General features: G+C 30.8%; 1 protein-coding gene across 6 annotated transcripts in view; it reads left to right on the top strand.

Moving 5' to 3' along the window:
* Cad99C (cadherin 99C) overlaps nt 1-17,955 on the top strand; it is a 243,147-nt gene extending 225,192 nt beyond the window's left edge. For 4 of the 6 annotated variants that reach the window (XM_076505837.1, XM_076505839.1, XM_076505840.1 and 1 more), the window contains 3 exons: nt 3,824-3,920; nt 12,592-12,896; nt 17,236-17,955. In XM_076505837.1, the coding sequence (XP_076361952.1) occupies nt 3,824-3,920; nt 12,592-12,896; nt 17,236-17,356 (523 nt within the window). In that variant the 3' untranslated portion in view covers nt 17,357-17,955. Of the gene's footprint in view, nt 1-3,823; nt 3,921-12,591; nt 12,897-14,630; nt 14,755-17,235 lie in introns of all 6 variants that reach the window. The other 2 variants (XR_013029256.1, XM_076505838.1) reach the window with 2 other exon arrangements.
* Nucleotides 17,956-18,160: the final 205 nt, after the last annotated feature.

Here is an 18,160-nt window from a genome sequence, read left to right as displayed (position 1 = left end):
TAGAATGCATCCCCACATTGGAGAGGGGGTTTCAGTTTTCACCTGATAGGTTTTCTTCATAACTGATATAAATGTTCAGCAATTGTAACATAGTTTGGAATGAACTGTTTGTATCAGACACACACACCCAACAATACAACCCAAACAGAGGCAACCCTCCCTTTTCTTGTGGGAGGGGCAACAACTGTAAAATATTCTGTAATCAATATTTTCATTGTGCTACAACTGGCTTGGATGATTACTGTCTTCATCAAGATTCTTTTAATTTGTACACAAATGGAGTAACAAATTATATAATTTCCTTTCATAGTTACAATACTAGATTCAGACAAATCTGTAAGATCAGGTTTATTGTTAAAATACTGGCATATTTCAACACAAGTTGATTTGATTGTTCAGTGTTTAAATTTGGTACTTCAAGATAGCAAACCTTTCTTTTAGAAACTTTTACAATATATTTAGCTTATTTAGCTTGTACAATACCAATTGTACAAAGCTTTTTAAGTGTTGTTTAAATTCAAATGTGAGTGAAAATACTATAACATTATCAATATAAGCCTTGGAACATTCAGTTTCTCTTGCTAAAGCCTTATTCATAAATCTTTGGAAAGTGGTGGGTGCATTTTTAAGACCAAGGGGGGGGTGTATTAGCTAGCTAATGTTTTATATTTATAATACTTTGTAAACTTCTCAATTTCTCCTTCTGTAGCTTGAGGGTACCATAATTTAGTACTGAATAATCTGACCCATTAGCTATACAGCCTACCATTTTCACACCATTAATTTTGATGGTTAAGCATGGCAGATCTGTTTCAGTGGTTGTTAACTAGTTAATATATGGTTCTACTTTCACATGACTTAAAACCTTCTTTTTGCCTCCTCACATTTTTCAACCACTGGCTTTCATTTCTTTGTTCATTGTTTACAGATTTTGTTTTGATGGGACAGTGCATAGACAAATGCCCTATTATTGCATTCAATTTTCATCACTTCACTATGAATGAATCTAAATATTGTTTTGTAAATTTAAGCACATCAGTAAGCAAGTATATCAAAATGGCATTCCAAGTATTTTCCTGAAAAAACATGTAATTGCCAATCATGATATTTTCTATTTATAATATTTTGTAAACTTCCCAATTTCTCCTTTTGTAGCTTGAGGGTTCCATAATTTATTAATTCTTACAGTTTTTTTCAAATAAATGACTCAACATATTCTCCTGCATTAGCATGGTATTTCCTACTAAATAGTTCTTTGGCCAATTTAATATTATCTAAAACTCTTTGTTTCTAATTCGTTGATTTTCTTAAAATTTTCATCAGTATTTGAAAGTCATTTCTGATCTGAAAAGTTTCCACCATTCTTGTGGCCTCCACCCATTCATTCTCAGGTACCTGATACGTATAAAATGTCTTTCCAGCCGTTGAAGAAATTCCAGGATATTAAAATTTGACACACCATCAAATTTCTCAGCAGGAATGGGTGATGGATTGACTGCAGTGATAATAAATTGATACATTTTCCACCAATCTGTAGATTGAATGGACTCTTGTATTTTGTAATCTGGAGAAAGGAGACTTCTCTCACTAGTATATCAGTCACCATAGGTGATAGCATTTCCACGTGTTCTATGAATACTGACACAGACTACTTCAAGTCTGATATATCAGGTTTACTGACCTCTATAGAAACAGTTATTTTCAAACATTAGTTAACTTGTATTTAACTGAACTTTGATTGTTTTTTTCTGATTTAATCACTTAGTACTGAACTGAGAAACAAAATATATAAAGTCACAATTCAACCATTATGACTGCATAGGTGCTAATATAATCTAAATTAAAAATGCTGCTACAATTGGTGCTTGTGGGGAAAAAAAAGCAATTTATTCAACTATAACAGTACTTAAAAATTGATTCAGCACTTACCAAAACACAGTTAATAAATACATATCTGGCCAGTGCTTTACATTAATGCTAATGAACAGTACATCGTGAATATAAAAATTAGAATAATGGAATCAGGAAAAAGTACCAGAAAGTTCAAAATTTTTTTGAACAGTTTATTTCTTTTGTTTTGATTAACAATAAATTAACAAACAAAGGAGGTGGAAAACTATATAGATGCAAACATGTTAGTTTATAGTTTGAGGAGAACTATTAAAAGTTGAAGAAGTATCAGTATACTTGGGACATTAATGATTGAAATAGTGATTTCAGTGAATCTTTAAGTTCATTGCCAGTTGAATTGATACACTGTAAGTAGGAAAGTGACAAAGTAGTAATTGTATTATATAAAATAAAAAAGTAGTACAATTTGCATGACAATTAATATGATAGGTACATGTACATTTTGGTCATTTTATAGAATTCATTGGATTACAAATTACTGAGTGAATTTCTCACCAGTCTCATTATTTGAAGGTAATCATTCTCTTGTTATATTCATGCTAGAATATCTGGTGCAGATCACATTGTGGATTCACAAAGAATCGAGATATCGATTAAAATATCGAGATATTTTAATATTCTATTATGTGTAATAAATGTGCTGTCACTACCCTCTGTATCATAAATATCTTATATGAAGGTTGTCCAAAACGTTTGTGCCCAATCTAAAAACAAAACTAAAATGGATACTTTTTTGAATGAATATTAAGTTTAAATCTTTCTACAAGTATATGTTAAATTAACTAGCTTATTTTGCATCTTATGGAATTTTGAAAGAAAGAAATTATCAGTATTAAACTTATAGAGAAGACTGAATTTTGTTAAAAAAGAAAATGACACCATTAGTATGTGGAGGCAATATTAGTGAAGGTAATCTGGCATATTCCACAGTGAAAAAGTGGTGTGTATAGTTTAAGTGTGGTAGACAATCACGTGAAGATTTTATGATTTGATTATATATAATAAAAGTTCTTTAGTGAGCAGTTTTGACAGTTTGAGCTTGAATAAGGTTAGTGCCAGTTGGGTTCCAAAAATGTTGTTACCTGAGCAAAAATGGATCCGAATTGTTAAAAGCCAACACTTACTTCAATAAATAAATAAATAAAGGTTTCAATAAATTCTTAACTATAAATAAACATGTATTCACCACTTAAATCCAGAAACAGAACAGCAAATTTTGCATTGGTACTGCCCAAGCTCTCCTTCCTCAAAGAAGTTAGTCACAACTTGCTGCTGGAAAGGTCATTGTATCATTTATATGGTATACTAAGTGCATTTGACTAGTTGATTATTTGTGAAAGGGGACACACTATTACTAGTAATTACTATTCATCTTAAGTCAACAATTTACACTAAGAAAATTGGAGAAAAAAAAGAGAACTGCTAGTAAAAGGTGTGCTTTTCCATTAGGACAGTACTCCAACTTACAAATTGTGTGTTGCTTTGAATGCTATCCATGATGCTGGTATTGAATAACCCAGTCACTCCTCTCACATATCAGATTTAGTTCCGTGTGACTTTTTACTCTTCCCTAACCTTGAAATCTTTCTAAAAAGTCAAATATTTCAGGCTGATGGTGATTTTTTTAATATACCATCAAGTCCTGGATTGATTATCAGGAAGAAAAGTTCTTTCAAAGAGCTTAAAGACTTTATGGCACACTGCCACAAGTGTATAGGCCTAGGAGAATATTCTGTTGAGAAATAAGTTTTTGTTGAATCAGTGTCTCTTTTTTTTTCTTTATAAGTGGCCATTCATAGTTATTGATGAAAGTAAATGATTTCCTTTTTTTTTAACAAAGATTTCTTACATTTGTTATACATATACAAATATATATGAATAAGAGATAATGATAAATATGTATTCTTTGTAGGTATGTAGCTTACCAAGAACGTTTAAAGAGGTTATCAGTTGCACCTAGGTATGAACCTGTACTAGTGGAGCCCAGCCTAAAAGAATATGAAACACAGGTTATTAAAGATCCTTTTTGTTTTTCATACTTTAATTTTCATTATTTTTTAATACTGCAAATTTTTTGTGAAACTTGTTATTAGGTATTAACTATATATATATATATATATATATATATATATATATATTGAACATTCAAAGAGTTTGATTTGGTTTGTTTTCAATTTTGTGCAAAGCTGCATGAGGGCTATCTGCACTAGCCATCCCTAATTTAGCAGTGTAAGACAAGAGGGAAAGCAGCTAGTCATCACCACCCACTGCCAACTTTTAGGCTACTCTTTCACCAATGAGTAGTGGGATTGACCATCACATTATAATGCCTGCATGGCTGAAAGGGCAAGCATTCAAAGAGAATTCCAGCAAATAAACAATCAACATCAAGTCATAAAGCTTGAATTTGCTATTAACAGGTAGTCGTTTGGTTTTTAACAAAGTTCCTGTATTAAAGTAGAATAATAGTTCAATTTGTATGTTTAAGCACATGGACTTCTCTGATTTTTCTTTTACTTTGCTTATTTTTTATCCCTCTTAAAGTTATTTCATTTGGGGCTCAATTCTTATTTAGTGCAAGTTAATAAACAGCATATCTGGTACATGACTATTTATCTAATTTTTTTTTCTACTGTCAAATTATTTTATAAATTTTGATCCACCTACTTCAAACAGTGTGCTTATTTTTAGCATATGACAGTAAACATTAGGCTTACTTACTACAGTAAGTTGTGGTATTCAGAATTATTATTGTCATGGTTAGTCAATTCTACAACTTCTTATGTCAGATTATTAATTGGTGGCATTTTTTTCCTAAAACTTACTGGATACTAAATGTTCTTGAGTTCTTATTGTACAGTTTGGCTGCTAATCTGTTATGGTCTTCAAGATATTTCTGTGTTGGTAGTGTCTGTAAGTACTTAATGACCTGGTACAACATAAGAATATTACAGATTTAAGATAACTCTAAATTGGCTTAAGAAAATAACCACCTTTCCTCCTTTTATAAATGTAAAGATCTTAACATAGATGATTGAATGGTCAATGAATTACTTGGATTATTACTGGCTTTAAGGAGGAAGATGCTTTACAAAAGGATTTAGAATAGTTGATTAGTTTGGCAAGAACATTAGTTAAATTAAATGCAAGGTGATGTATGTTGGATATCATAAATTATAATGTTGATAGGAATAAGCTTAACAATGTTAAAGAAGAAAAAATATTGATATTCTGGTTGATCAGTCTCTTAAGTCAGTCAGAAACTACTTTTTAGTAATATATATGAGTGTGTTGAGCTAAGGATTCTTCTACAGTAGGTATCTGTGACTTGATGATAAAGTCAACCATAAAGAACAGCTCCACTTGGTTTTAAAATAATATATATATGAAACAAGTTATATGTATGTACAAATTTTCTTTACGCCGTGAAAATCATAGTTGTATCTTAAACACTGTAAAGTTCTATTATTCTTGTTGAAAGTCCACTTAGGCTAATTCAATTTTTTAGAATTTGGTTGACAAACTAAATTACTTTTCTCTATTTCAAATTGTATCTGTATATAATTCTCTTATGTTCCATTATGAATTACCACAGTTATATCCTGTAACTTCAAGTAATTGTCTGTTTTCGTCAGTCTGTGCAGGAAGGTTCAGTTAGTTTAGAACACCCTTTGACAAAACAAATGTTTTCTTCCTGTCTCTTTCAAATTGTTAGTTTCCCTATAACATATCAGTTAGTTTAAAACACCCTTTGACAAGACAAATGTTTTCTTCCTATCTCTTTCAAATTGTTAGTTTCCCTATAACATATCAGTAAGTTTAAAACACCCTTTGACAAGACAAATGTTTTCTTCCTATCTCTTTCAAATTGTTAGTTTCCCTATAACATATCAGTTAGTTTAAAACACCCTTTGACAAGACAAATGTTTTCTTCCTATCTCTTTCAAATTGTTAGTTTCCCTATAACATATCAGTAAGTTTAAAACACCTTTTGACAAGACAAATGTTTTCTTCCTGTCTCTTTCAAATTGTTAGTTTCCCTATAACATATCAACCATTTGACCATTCATTTCCATGAAGGTTAACTTTATGTTTCCAAGTTTTTTGTAGACCAAACTTTCACTTGATTTTACTTTTACTCTGTTTCCACTCATCTTGTCACAACTAATTATACGTCTATCATTTAGGCCTTCTAGAAATTTCTATAGACTGGACATCAATGAATTACAAACACAAAAATTAATTACACAAGATACACTAAACAGTCGTTTATATCAGACAAAGCCATTCAATCAGTGTTTGGTTGCTAGTTAGGATCAAATAGGAGTTTAGGTTGTATCTACAAAACTAGTAAATACAAGACTGAAAAGGCTATAATTTCATTGTGTAGGTCACATTTGGAGTATTGTGCTCAATCTTAGGCCCATACATATGAAGGACACTGAATTTTTGGGAAAGGATCAAAGGAAGGCAACTTGGATGATTCATTGGATTGAAAGATTGCAATACAAGGACAAGTTAAGCACAGGCTTGATCAAGATATCATGAATTGTTCAAATATCAAAAGAACATATACACTTACTAAATAAATTCTCATGAAGAAACATTTAAATATGCAACCTTTCTTAAAACAAGAACTTTTCTAAGACTGTATAGACACTCTTCAGGTTCTCTTATATGCAGTAATCTGAAATTAGTTGAGAAGTGTATATCCTGTTATCTAAAAGAAATTTAAGTTATATGTATTGGACAAGAAGGCATCATATGTATGGGTGTATTCTCTGTATTTTATTTTATATTTCTAACACCATAAACACACCATTATAAGCTCAAGTTAATTGCAAATAAGGGAACCTGATGAGTGCATACAAAATAATGGATTAAACTTCACCTTATCACATTAAAACATATCTATCTTACATATAACTTCAACCAAAGAATACACAATTTCCATCCAACCAGAAGAAGAAAAGAGATAATTTATAATGAAAATAAAGTCAGCAGTCTAAAGACTGTTGAATGTAAACTATGTTGTAATACAACCTTGTCAAGAATATCATAATAATCATGAGCAAAGAAGAATACTTCATCAAATTCTAAGCTTTAGTTGAATATGGCCACCACACAAAGATCAAGTCTAACCCAGTCACTAACACAAAGAAGAATATTAACCAACATCTCAAAAAACATCAGAAATAATTTGGAACAGAAACATTCAAACAACTAACAGTACACCACAAAACCATCCTACACATCTATGGTTTTCCTAAAATTTATATGCAGGCCATTCCTCTCCATCTTACAGTTTACTGCAGAGATTCATCATGCTGCCCTATCATAAGATAAAGCATTCTCACATGATAAGAATTCAGCTGAATTTGTAGATATTATAAAAGCAACCATGATAGCCACACAACATATGTTCAGCCCCATTATATCCAACTTTTTTACCAATACACCAAACCATGTCACACTCCAAATTGTTTAACAACAGCTTTAGATTGATGGAACTCAAAGGATGTATGCAACTAATATTCTTCATATATCTTGGGATGGCTGGTATGGGTGTTAACATTTTTACTAATAAAGCTGACAACAATGTTTCAACCTTCTTACATCATCTTCAGGTTAACAAAGAGAGAGTTTGCAATTGACCATTGCCAGGCACATGTCGTAGGGGCAGGAGTGTAAACAGGTACAGGACTGTAGGGGATGTTGCAGTTAGATGTTAGGCTATTAATTAGTATAGGTATAAAGGTTGATTTGATTTATTTTGAATATCGTGCAAAGCTGCATGAGGGCTATCTGCACTAGCCGTCCCTAATTTAACAGTGTAAAATGAGAGGGAAAGCAGCTAGTCATCACCATCAATTGCCAACTCTAGGGCTACTCTTTTACCAATGAATAGTGGGATTGGCCATCACATTATAATGCCTCCACTGTTGAAAGAGGCGAGCATGTTTGGTGTGATGGTGATTCGAACCCGTGACCCTCGGATTACAAGTCGAGTGCATTAACCACTTGGCCATACGGGCAAGGTATAAAGGTGTTCCTTTATATTAGTTTAATTTTGGGTTTAGTTTATAAGTAAGACTTCTTTGATTTTGCATTTGTTTATATTTATTTCCCTTCTTAGTATCAGTTGTTTCTATGGTTATGCTGTGTTTATCTGATTGGCAGTATTCAAAAATGTGTTTTTTTTGTGTGTGTGTGTGTTCTTTGAATCTGGTTTCCATTCTTCTGGTATTTCTCCAATATAGAAATCGTGGCAGTTGGTGCATTATATTTTATAAATAATGTTGATGTTGTGTTTGTCAGTGTAATTTTTACATAGTACAGACTTTAGTTTTATACTTAGTTTTTGAATAAATTTAGTGTTTACTGGAGTGTTGTGTTTTAAGTTTTTTTCCAAATGTTTGTTATTTTTTCTGCTGATGTTGGGAATGTATGGTATGCAGCAGTGTATGGTTTTGTAATATGTTGTATCTTGGAATTTATTGTTGTTTGTTTGTTGTTGGTCAATGTGTATATATTTTTTTTTTCCAGATTTTTTCAGGAAATTTGTTGATGTTGATGAAGTGATGTTTTATTCTGTTGATTTCATCATTAATTTTATTGGGTGAGCATAGTTTTATGGTTGTGTTTATTTGATTTCTTAATATGTGTAGTTTTTATTTTGTTTCATGTGCTGAGTCTCAGGGAATGTATAGTGCAGCATGGTTGATTTTTATGTGGATTTCTATTTTGAATAGTGTATCGCTTCTTATGATCTTGAAGTTAAGAAATGTAATTTGATTAGCTTTTCCTGTTTACAGGTGAATTTAATGTTCTGGAGTATTGACTTAACATGGTTGAAAAAACTAAGTTGTGTTCCGTAGATGTGAATCCATCAGTTCTGTCATCAACATAACTGTACCAGTACAGTGGTGAGCATAAGGCTGAATTGATTGTTTGAGATTCAGTATATCATAAAAATGTTGGCTAGAACTGGTGACACAGCATTCTCCATACTTAGGCCATTTATTTGTAAGTAGTTTTGGTGGTAGTAAATTCTATAAGGGTTTCTAATTGGTTGTTGGGGATGTGTATCAATGGGTTGGGATGTTGGATATAAAGTTCTAAACCTATCTTGCAGGCTTCAGTAGTTGGGACTTCTGTGAAGAGGGAAATTACATCAAAACTGGCCATTAAGGCTTTATGATTTGGTTGATTAAGAATAGATTTGAAGTCAAAAGAGGCTTTAAAAAAGGAGCCAGCTGATGTTACATGCTATGTATTTACTGGGGTTGTAGTTAAATGATTCATTGGTCAACATTGTGGGTCGTAGTGGACAATCAGTTTTGTGAGGTTTGGGGGTGCCATACATTTGTGGTGTGTGTGAGTCGGTTCTTCATAGGTGAGAATAAAGGTTTTCAGAGATTGTGTTGGTTCTTTCATTTGTAGTAATATTTTGTTTTGTGTGTTTTTGTTGGATTTGTATGTATAAGTTTAAATTTGTTTGTATCTGATAATATTTTAATGTGTTCATTTGCATTCATTATAACTATAGCATTGCCTTTATCTACTTTTAGAATTTTGATATTGTTGTCTTAAGTTGTTTATAGAATTAATATCTTTTCATGTGAGGTTGCTTTTTAGTTTTCTTTTCTGTGAAGTTATATTGATGTTTTTGCATGAAAATTCTTTGAAAACGTTGTTTAACATACTGTTTTGGGGAAATAGATGTTGGAAATACAGGTTATTGGTTGTTGAAGTTGTCTTTTTTCTAGTGGTTGTTTTCTGTTGTTTTGTTGGTGTTTTCAGTTTGTGTAGAATCAATCACCAATCTTCTAGCTAGGTCTTTTAGACAGAGTTTAATATTTAATAATATTAATAATTTAACGATAATAGAATTCAAAACCTCATTTATTCACACAACTTACTTCTAACATGAAGTAGATACTACAAACAAGAAGAAGACCTATCTAATGTTCATAAATCAAACTCTCTAAACCCCAAGATTTAGCTCAGCTATGTTGCTACGAATTGGTAATATGAGTGACAAGATTCAAAAGTTCAGGAATCACTTTACAGACAAAATTCCATGATACAATTCACAATTAAAGTAGAAGAAGACGACATGATGATTACAAAGACACAAAAAACACATACTACAGGAGTTACAGGAAACTCACAGATACAAGTAACTTAGTTTTCCTCAACAATCTAAAGACAGGTGTAGTGAAATACCTAATTTCTAGAGTAAATAAGTCTTGTGGTTCTGAAGAAGTTAAATTAAATTGATACAAAAAAAACGTAATTGAAACCCTACTTAAACATGGATACAACAAACACTTAACAAAGAAGGATATTAAGATGATAAATGCCAAAAATAGATTATCAGAAAATTTTGGATATAAATCTATATGTTTTTTATATTGGAGGTTCCTTTGAAAATATTCAGAGGAATATGTAAATAATATAAATTCAGAACAGTATCCAGAAGCTACAACCCAATATAATTGCATTTGGTAAACACCAAATCACCTAAAGACCCAACAGAGAAGAAAAACACCATTTATCTCCTGTGCATGTAGATTCCAGTGCACTGAACGAAAAAAGAAAATTAACAAAAGGTAAAATTCAGGAACATTATAGAGAAGATTAGGTAATACTAACTTGTCTGCAATAGCTCATTATGCTAGAGAAGACCATATGAGGAAGTGGAATAGTACTCAAATCATAGGATATGAAATACACGTGAAAAAAGAAAAAAAAAACCTTTTGCATCTAATTAGGTGATAATACTCTCACTCAACTTATCGATAAATAAAAGTCAGTAAAACCTCGATATCCACCCATTTTTGAAACATCCAAATAATTACTTTATTCGTGTTATAAAGGAGGAAACCCAAGTCAGGTTGATAACTCGCAAGAATTCCCAGAATCAATTTCAACCACTACTAACATAGAAATATTTTTTTCCAGACTTTCCAGAAACAGATTAGTTGTTTAAACAAAAAATAAAAAAATTTTAATAGTTAGTATCTAGTTGCAATAATAAAAGATGTTAGTTGCAAATTTATAATTAGATTTTGGTGATCATATGAATTTCTAATCATGACTAGCTTAGTATTGTTTTTAAAGTTGTGAATACATTGCTTTGATAAATAAGCTCTATATTACATCAGTTGAAAGTTTCAAAGAATTTTGAAAAACAGTAATATACAGGTTTTCATGTGACCTGTAGCACTGATTTTGAAAGTGTTTACAGCAGCACTATTTTTTGTTGATGATAAACAAGAATTTGATTGTTGGTTTGGCAGTTCTGTAAGTTATCTATAGTTATGTAAATGATGATGAGAAAGAGTATGAAGAAATATAATATCAAAGTATAGTAAATTATAACTTTTTCAAAATATGAATATGAAATATTATATTATCTCCTTATGAGATTACACTGGATGGAAAAATTAGTTTAAATATTATGAAGAAAGCAATTTCCATACTTTATCAGCATATTTGTCTATCTCTGTTGTTAAAAATAAACTGTAAGTTATAAGTGCTATAAAAGTAGTCCACTAGTTGGTTAGCAGTAAGTTTATGGACTTATAGTGCTAAAATCCAGGGTTTCCTCACCCACAGTTGGCAGAGTGTAGATAACTGATTGTGTACATTTAGATTACAAATGAATCATGTAAATTAAGAACTACAGGATGGTATGCAGTGTTACATATTATTTATTTCTAATTTATTATATTCAAATAACCAGAAATTTAGAAATTGATTAAATATTGATATTTATCAAATATATGGTATTTTCCAACAAGGTAGATACACACAATTTTGTTAACACAAATATATTTTAATATACAAACAAAAATACATTTTATAATAATAGTTATTACAAATAATAATTTATATACAACAGTTTAACTCATAGACAATATTGAATCTTATATCTAGTTTAGGAGCAACTATTTTATTGACAATCCAGGTCCACAACGAGCAAATTAATTCTGAGTGGATATTGTCACACTTTGCTTGGGCTAACTAGCTTGATTTGCCTTACACTGCTGATTTTTATTGATGATGATATTTAATGTTGTTATAGAAATTCTAACATTCAGTTATTAATTGGAGTTGAAAGGTTTGTAATGTTAAAAGTCTATAAATGTTCCTGGGCAAATTCTGCAATTTTCAGAATAACAGACGTTAATCACAGTATAGCTTCCTAGGCCTATAGCACACTGATTGTAGCTGTGCAATAATAATTGGTCTCTCATCTAGCTGCTTTTTATATGAATCATATGAGTTTGTAAAAATTCAACAATTTTCTATTGCACTTTCATAAAACAGATATTGTTGATTGTTACTTTCAAGATATTTTTACAAAGTTAGAGAACAGGTGGGACTTGCACAATACACAGCCAACAATATACGTTACATACAAAAAGGAAAACTACACAAAATTAAGCATAGATATTAAAATACCAATATAATGGTAAATTCATTACAGCAGTATATAAAATTACTTGTATAGAGTATTCTTTTTTATGCTTTCAAAATTAATTTATTTTTAAGCTGTTCGGAAATACTTATATTAGTAAGTTTCATACAGTATATGTATCTTGTATGTAACAGTTTGCAAATTCTTTTTAAAAAATTATCACATTTTAACATTTTTTTCCCTTTTAATAGGTGCTTCAAATGAGTGTGCCTACAGATGAAGAAGGAAGCTTTACAGAACTTCGAGGATTTGATAATATTTCATATATTACTAGAGATAAAGGAGATGGAAGTGGATCTGGATATGGAGAACCTATCTCTGAGTTTGATGATTCTTCACATTACATATACAGTTCTTCTCCAGGAGAGGGCACAAGCTCCATAGGGCATGCTCCAACAATGAGTGCTGAGAGTAATATGTCTGTGAACAAGTCCCTTCTTGTAGATCCTAGTGAAGTAATGATTCCAACAAAAAATCCACTCTTTCAGGATTATGAGTAAGTCATATTATGTGAACATTTTCAAATTTTAACTAAACAGTTAGCAGATGTTCACAATATTTCTTTGAGTGTAATTAAACATTACCCATGAGTTATTTATTAGGTCATCTGGAAATAAATGTTGGAATTTTCATGATGACAATTAGAAGCTGAATATTGAGTAGCTTATTATTGGTTGGTTAGTATAATCCAACGTATGTTGCTTACAAGGTGTTTTAATTAACTGCTGTGTCAATTCTCCTCAGAGTAAGTTTTGCAACTCCCAAGGCAGCATGGACAAGAAGAATCTTCATTTGATTTTCCTTTACGACCTCAATCTTGGGCAAAAAGCTACCAAAACTACACAGAACATCAACCAGGCATTCAGCCATAGATCTGTTACTGAATGTACAGTTCAGTGTTGGTTCTAAAGATTTTGGCATGGAGATGAAAGTCTTTAAGACCACGAAGGTTGTGGAAGGAAGCCATTCTTAGATGAAAACACATTAAGGGGAAGCAATTGAGACAAACCCTAGCACAACAGTACATGAGCTTACAGAAAAACTATGTAAAAGCAAATCAAGCATTTGCCAACCACCTTAGTGTGACTGGAAAGATAAAAAGTTGGGTAAGTGGGTTCCACATGAGCTGACTGAAGATCAACAAAATCAGAGTATAAGACCTGCTGTATGCTGCTATTGTGGAACTGAAATGATCCATTTTTTTGAACAGATAGTGATATGTGATGAAAAATGGATTCTGTACGACAATCAGAAATGATCTGCACAATGGCTCAATTGCAAAACAGCCCCAAAGCATTTCCCAAAGCCCAAGATTCACCAAAGAAAGGTCATGGCAACTGTTTGATGGACTGCAGCTGGCATCAGTCACTACAACATTTTGAATTCAGGGAAAACAATCACAGTAGACAAATGCTGTCAAATATTGGCCAAAATGCATCAAACATTATGCAAGAAACAACCAACTCTGATCAGTTGAAGAGGCCCGATTCTTCTTCATGACAATGTTCGTCCCCACATGTCAAGGATGATGCTCCGAAAATTGAATGAATTGAGAATCGGTTCTGCCTCATCCAACTTATTCCACTGACATTTCCCTTACAGATTTTCATTTTTTCAAGTCTTTTACAACTTTTCAAACAATAGATGCTTTCAAAACCAGGCAGCTGCAGAAGAAGCTTTCAGGGAGTTTAGTGACCATAGAAACTCTGAAATTTACAATAGGGGAATAAATAGCATCATTACATGTTGGCAAAAGTGTTTTGAAGAAAATGGTGCTTACTTTGATTAAAACATGTTTTACGACACAGATTTATACTTTTCTAAACTTTGCAGTTCAAAAACAACATTTATTTCTGGACAACCTAATACATAAAGTATGGTGTTACAATAACTTTTTTTTTTTTCCAGCATGAGTAATACTCATGCTGTTAATAGCTTTTGGTAATATTTTGTTAAATATATCATTGCAACATCAGCTTGGAAAAATTCTGTATGCAAAAATGCACTTAGCACCATAGAATCTTTTTGCTTCTTGGGTTGTGAAATGAAGTAGTGAATAGTTGAGTATAAAAATAATTCTGGTAACGGACACAAGAAGTATCTCTTAAATTTCCTTTACATATGTGAGATTAATTTAGACTTACTTAAGTTTATTTGATAAAGTTAAACTACTCAGCCATTTGCAAATACAATGTGTCTAATAGTTTGTTTTTGTATTTAATTTGAGTAGAAGATTCAATTTGCCAAAACATCTGGGCAGTTGCTGAAACAGGTGATCAGGAGTTTGCTTTACATGTAAGACCTCAACATAAAAATCTAATTTTCCCAAACAAAATCATATTCAAGTTCTAAAGGTATCTTTTTCTGTTTAATATCAACCCATAAACTTATTTTCCCTTTAAATGAGTATATAACCTCTTGATTTAAGTGTAGTAAGTAGAAAAGTGACAGAGTAAATTGAGGAAAATTTTCATATCACACTTCTTTATTGGTTTGAAGTATTACATGAACAAAGATTGATATTTGGACCAGTAACTTTAATATTCAAATATATTTAAAATGTTGTGAGTTCGTAAGACTAAACAATAATAATAAAAATTAGTACACAGGCAAAATATTGGAACAACAATAGGAGCATTATATAATAATAGAAAAAAAAGAGAGAAAGGCATCAAAACAGTTAGGTAAGTCATATGTCCTTTAAAGTAATAAACGAAGAAGTGGATTATATTACTGAACAGTCACTCATGACATAATGTTGTTTTATTACAAGTTGGAAAAAATTACCATACTGTTAAACTTGAAAAATACCAGTTTAAAAAAAAAAAAAATCAAACAAGATACATATCAAATTAGTGGTGTATTAAGGTATCCAGAAGATAAGTTTACAAATATCTTCAAAACTCAAGTTCCATAATATTATACAGTCATTACATTAGCACTGAAACCAATGCTTATTGGTTCAGTTGTGTGTGTATAAATGTATATATATATGAAAAAACAGAAAGAGAGCGTGATAAGTGTTACATATATTAATTAGTAAAGTTAACTTTCACCATACACAAAAAAAAATTAAAAAGCCATTTTTAGAATACATGTATCTTTACATTAAAATTCTAGACAGAAGTGGTAATTACACAACCAAGAGAAATGCAGTAACAACTGTATCACAAAGAAAACTGTTATAACCACTTTAATTCCATTCCTGTATTTTATCTATAGGTTCTACATCTCACTGAAGTATTAAATTTTTTGCAAATGTTTTATAAGATACAAGAAGAAAATTTATCAAGAAACTTCAGGATTAGAAAATAACAGAGACTCAAAGGCTTATTCTTTAAGAATGTTTTCTGCCAAACTTGCTAGGAGACAGTGAGTTTGTTCTGAAATTAGTTTCATTGCAATGTATAATCTAATTAAAAAGTTAGGTGTATTTACAAGAGAAATGATTAAACATATATTTGTATATGCACTTAGAGTGCAGTATTACTGATACCCATGAGCTGTCATGGTTTAAGGAAATATTGTGATTCTGTTTTATAATTTAAAAAACAAGCATTATATAAAAACATTTAGTGCTGTTTCTTATAAACAGTGTTGAGCATCTAAATTTGTTATAGTTTGTTGTTTTTTATTTATCTTTATTTTCACGAGAGATAGCATTATATTAGTTAATAGAGAGATCAAACTGAAAAAAGACTATGCAAACTAAAAAACATTATTTTGAAAGGCAATTCATAAAGCCAAAATAGCGTAGAAAAGCTGTTATCATGTATTTGTAGTAATTTTACTTTTCATTATTATTAAAGATGACATTATTGCATTGTATGATATGAAAGGAATCGAGATTCAGTAAAAGCTTTGTTATATAGCATTGACCAAACTTGGGTAATGCTATATAGGAAAATTCTGGTTACAAAAGCATTTCCCATACAACATTTAACAGTAAATATTTTGACACTTGATTAAACTGTGTAAAACATTTATTAATACAGTAATTTAAATGTAAATTACAGTTCAGGCAGCTAACAGCTGAAACTTACCAGTGAGAAAGAACATAGAAAAAAACTACAGCAGCTCACTTAGCTATAATGAGCATTTGTATTTGAATGTATTGAAATTTTAATTACAAGAGTTTTCTTAATGCAATGATACCGGATAACAAAGCTGTTACTATACTTTCTAACAATGAGCAAACTTGGTCTATTACACTTGAGAGAAATGCAAATCTCTAGTGTATTATTTTAAATCCATTTGATGGTACAGCTATTGTGAAGTCTGGTGTTTTGAGTCCATTTTACTTCAACATGTAGCAAACTAAATTAATTTAGGGGGTGTGAATAATGTTACAACATTTTGTCAAATTTTCTATTTGATATTATGCAGCAGACCAACTGTTAAATGATTGTGTGTGTGTGTTAAAGATTTCTTTTCTCTTTTTGCCAAAGGTGAAATTGGAAAGAGAATCTGTAATGTAGAGGCTTAAAGCATTCCTTATTTGGCTGTAGTTTTAGCTGTGGAATGTATTTCTCCTGTTCAAGGCTCAACACTAAAACAGATTCAAAACCCCATAGACATTTTATATACTTCACCATTATATGCCTGATGGTATTTCTTTTGTTTGCTGACCCAAGTTGAGCTGATGAGTCTCTAATAACAGAAACTACAGAACACAGCAGAAGGTACAACCATTCAATGAATGCATTAGGCCTCAATGTTCCAGATTCTCTTTAAATCTCATCTCTGGTGAAAAATAAAATAAATCTTTTTGCATACACAACACTAAGCAATTTTTAAAATCGAATTTTTATATACTTAAAATTTGTATTTTACAGTGATGATGAAGAGCCATTTTCCATATCAACAGATCAGGATAGTTTCTCTTTCAGTAAGCCACAAAAAAAGTTAACCTGTTCTTATGAAATGTCTGCTGTTGAGACAACCACTGAACTTTGAAATGCTTCAAATCATTTTTCTTATATATATTTAAAAAAATGTTTAAGAAAATTGTGAGAATAATCTACAGTGACAAAATCTGGAGTATTATGAAAAAAATTAACAAATTACTAACAGTTTGTGAAATGTTCTACTCTGAAAAGCACATTCTGAGTACAGAACAGAGTTTGTTAAATTTAATAAAACTATAATTTGAAATAGTTATAAAGTTACTTATCAGGGGTGTACTATAGGATTAAATGTTGTTACAAAATCCTCGGTAAATTCAAGAGATCAGTAGGATGTGCCATAGTGACAGCTGCCTTAACTATAAACATTAGTAACTTAACACACTGGGCCTACTATATTTTGATAACTTCTCCTTTAAAAAAAATTGATATTTATAAATGCTCATTACCTTATTAGTCATCTGATCATTATCCTTTAAACAATTAACTAAGTAGTGATATTTTTTAACTGACTCTACATTTGAAAGATAATTGACATTAAAGATTTTTTTTAAAATTCTCTTGTCTTCCATTATATGGTAAATGTAAGTTCAACAGTTGTATTCATAATTTCTTTAAAGAAGTAAATAAAGTATTTTTTTAATCATAAAAGAGTTATATGATGTATTTTTGAATCATTGAAATATAAAGTGAAGAGCTACTTTATATGTCTTGAACTTTGGTACTCTTTTTATTGCATTAAACAAGACTTCTAGCAAATGAGAATGATTTGAGATTAATAATGCACAAAGCTTTAATTAATAAACACTGTCCCACAAAATATATTTCTAAGTTGTGTTGTAATTCAAGATTCATG

The sequence above is a fragment of the Tachypleus tridentatus genome, chromosome 6, assembly GCF_004210375.1.
Source record: "Tachypleus tridentatus isolate NWPU-2018 chromosome 6, ASM421037v1, whole genome shotgun sequence".
Lineage (NCBI taxonomy): Eukaryota > Metazoa > Arthropoda > Merostomata > Xiphosura > Limulidae > Tachypleus > Tachypleus tridentatus.
Note: the sequence above shows the minus strand (reverse complement) of the source record. Positions and strands in the feature narration are given on the sequence as shown.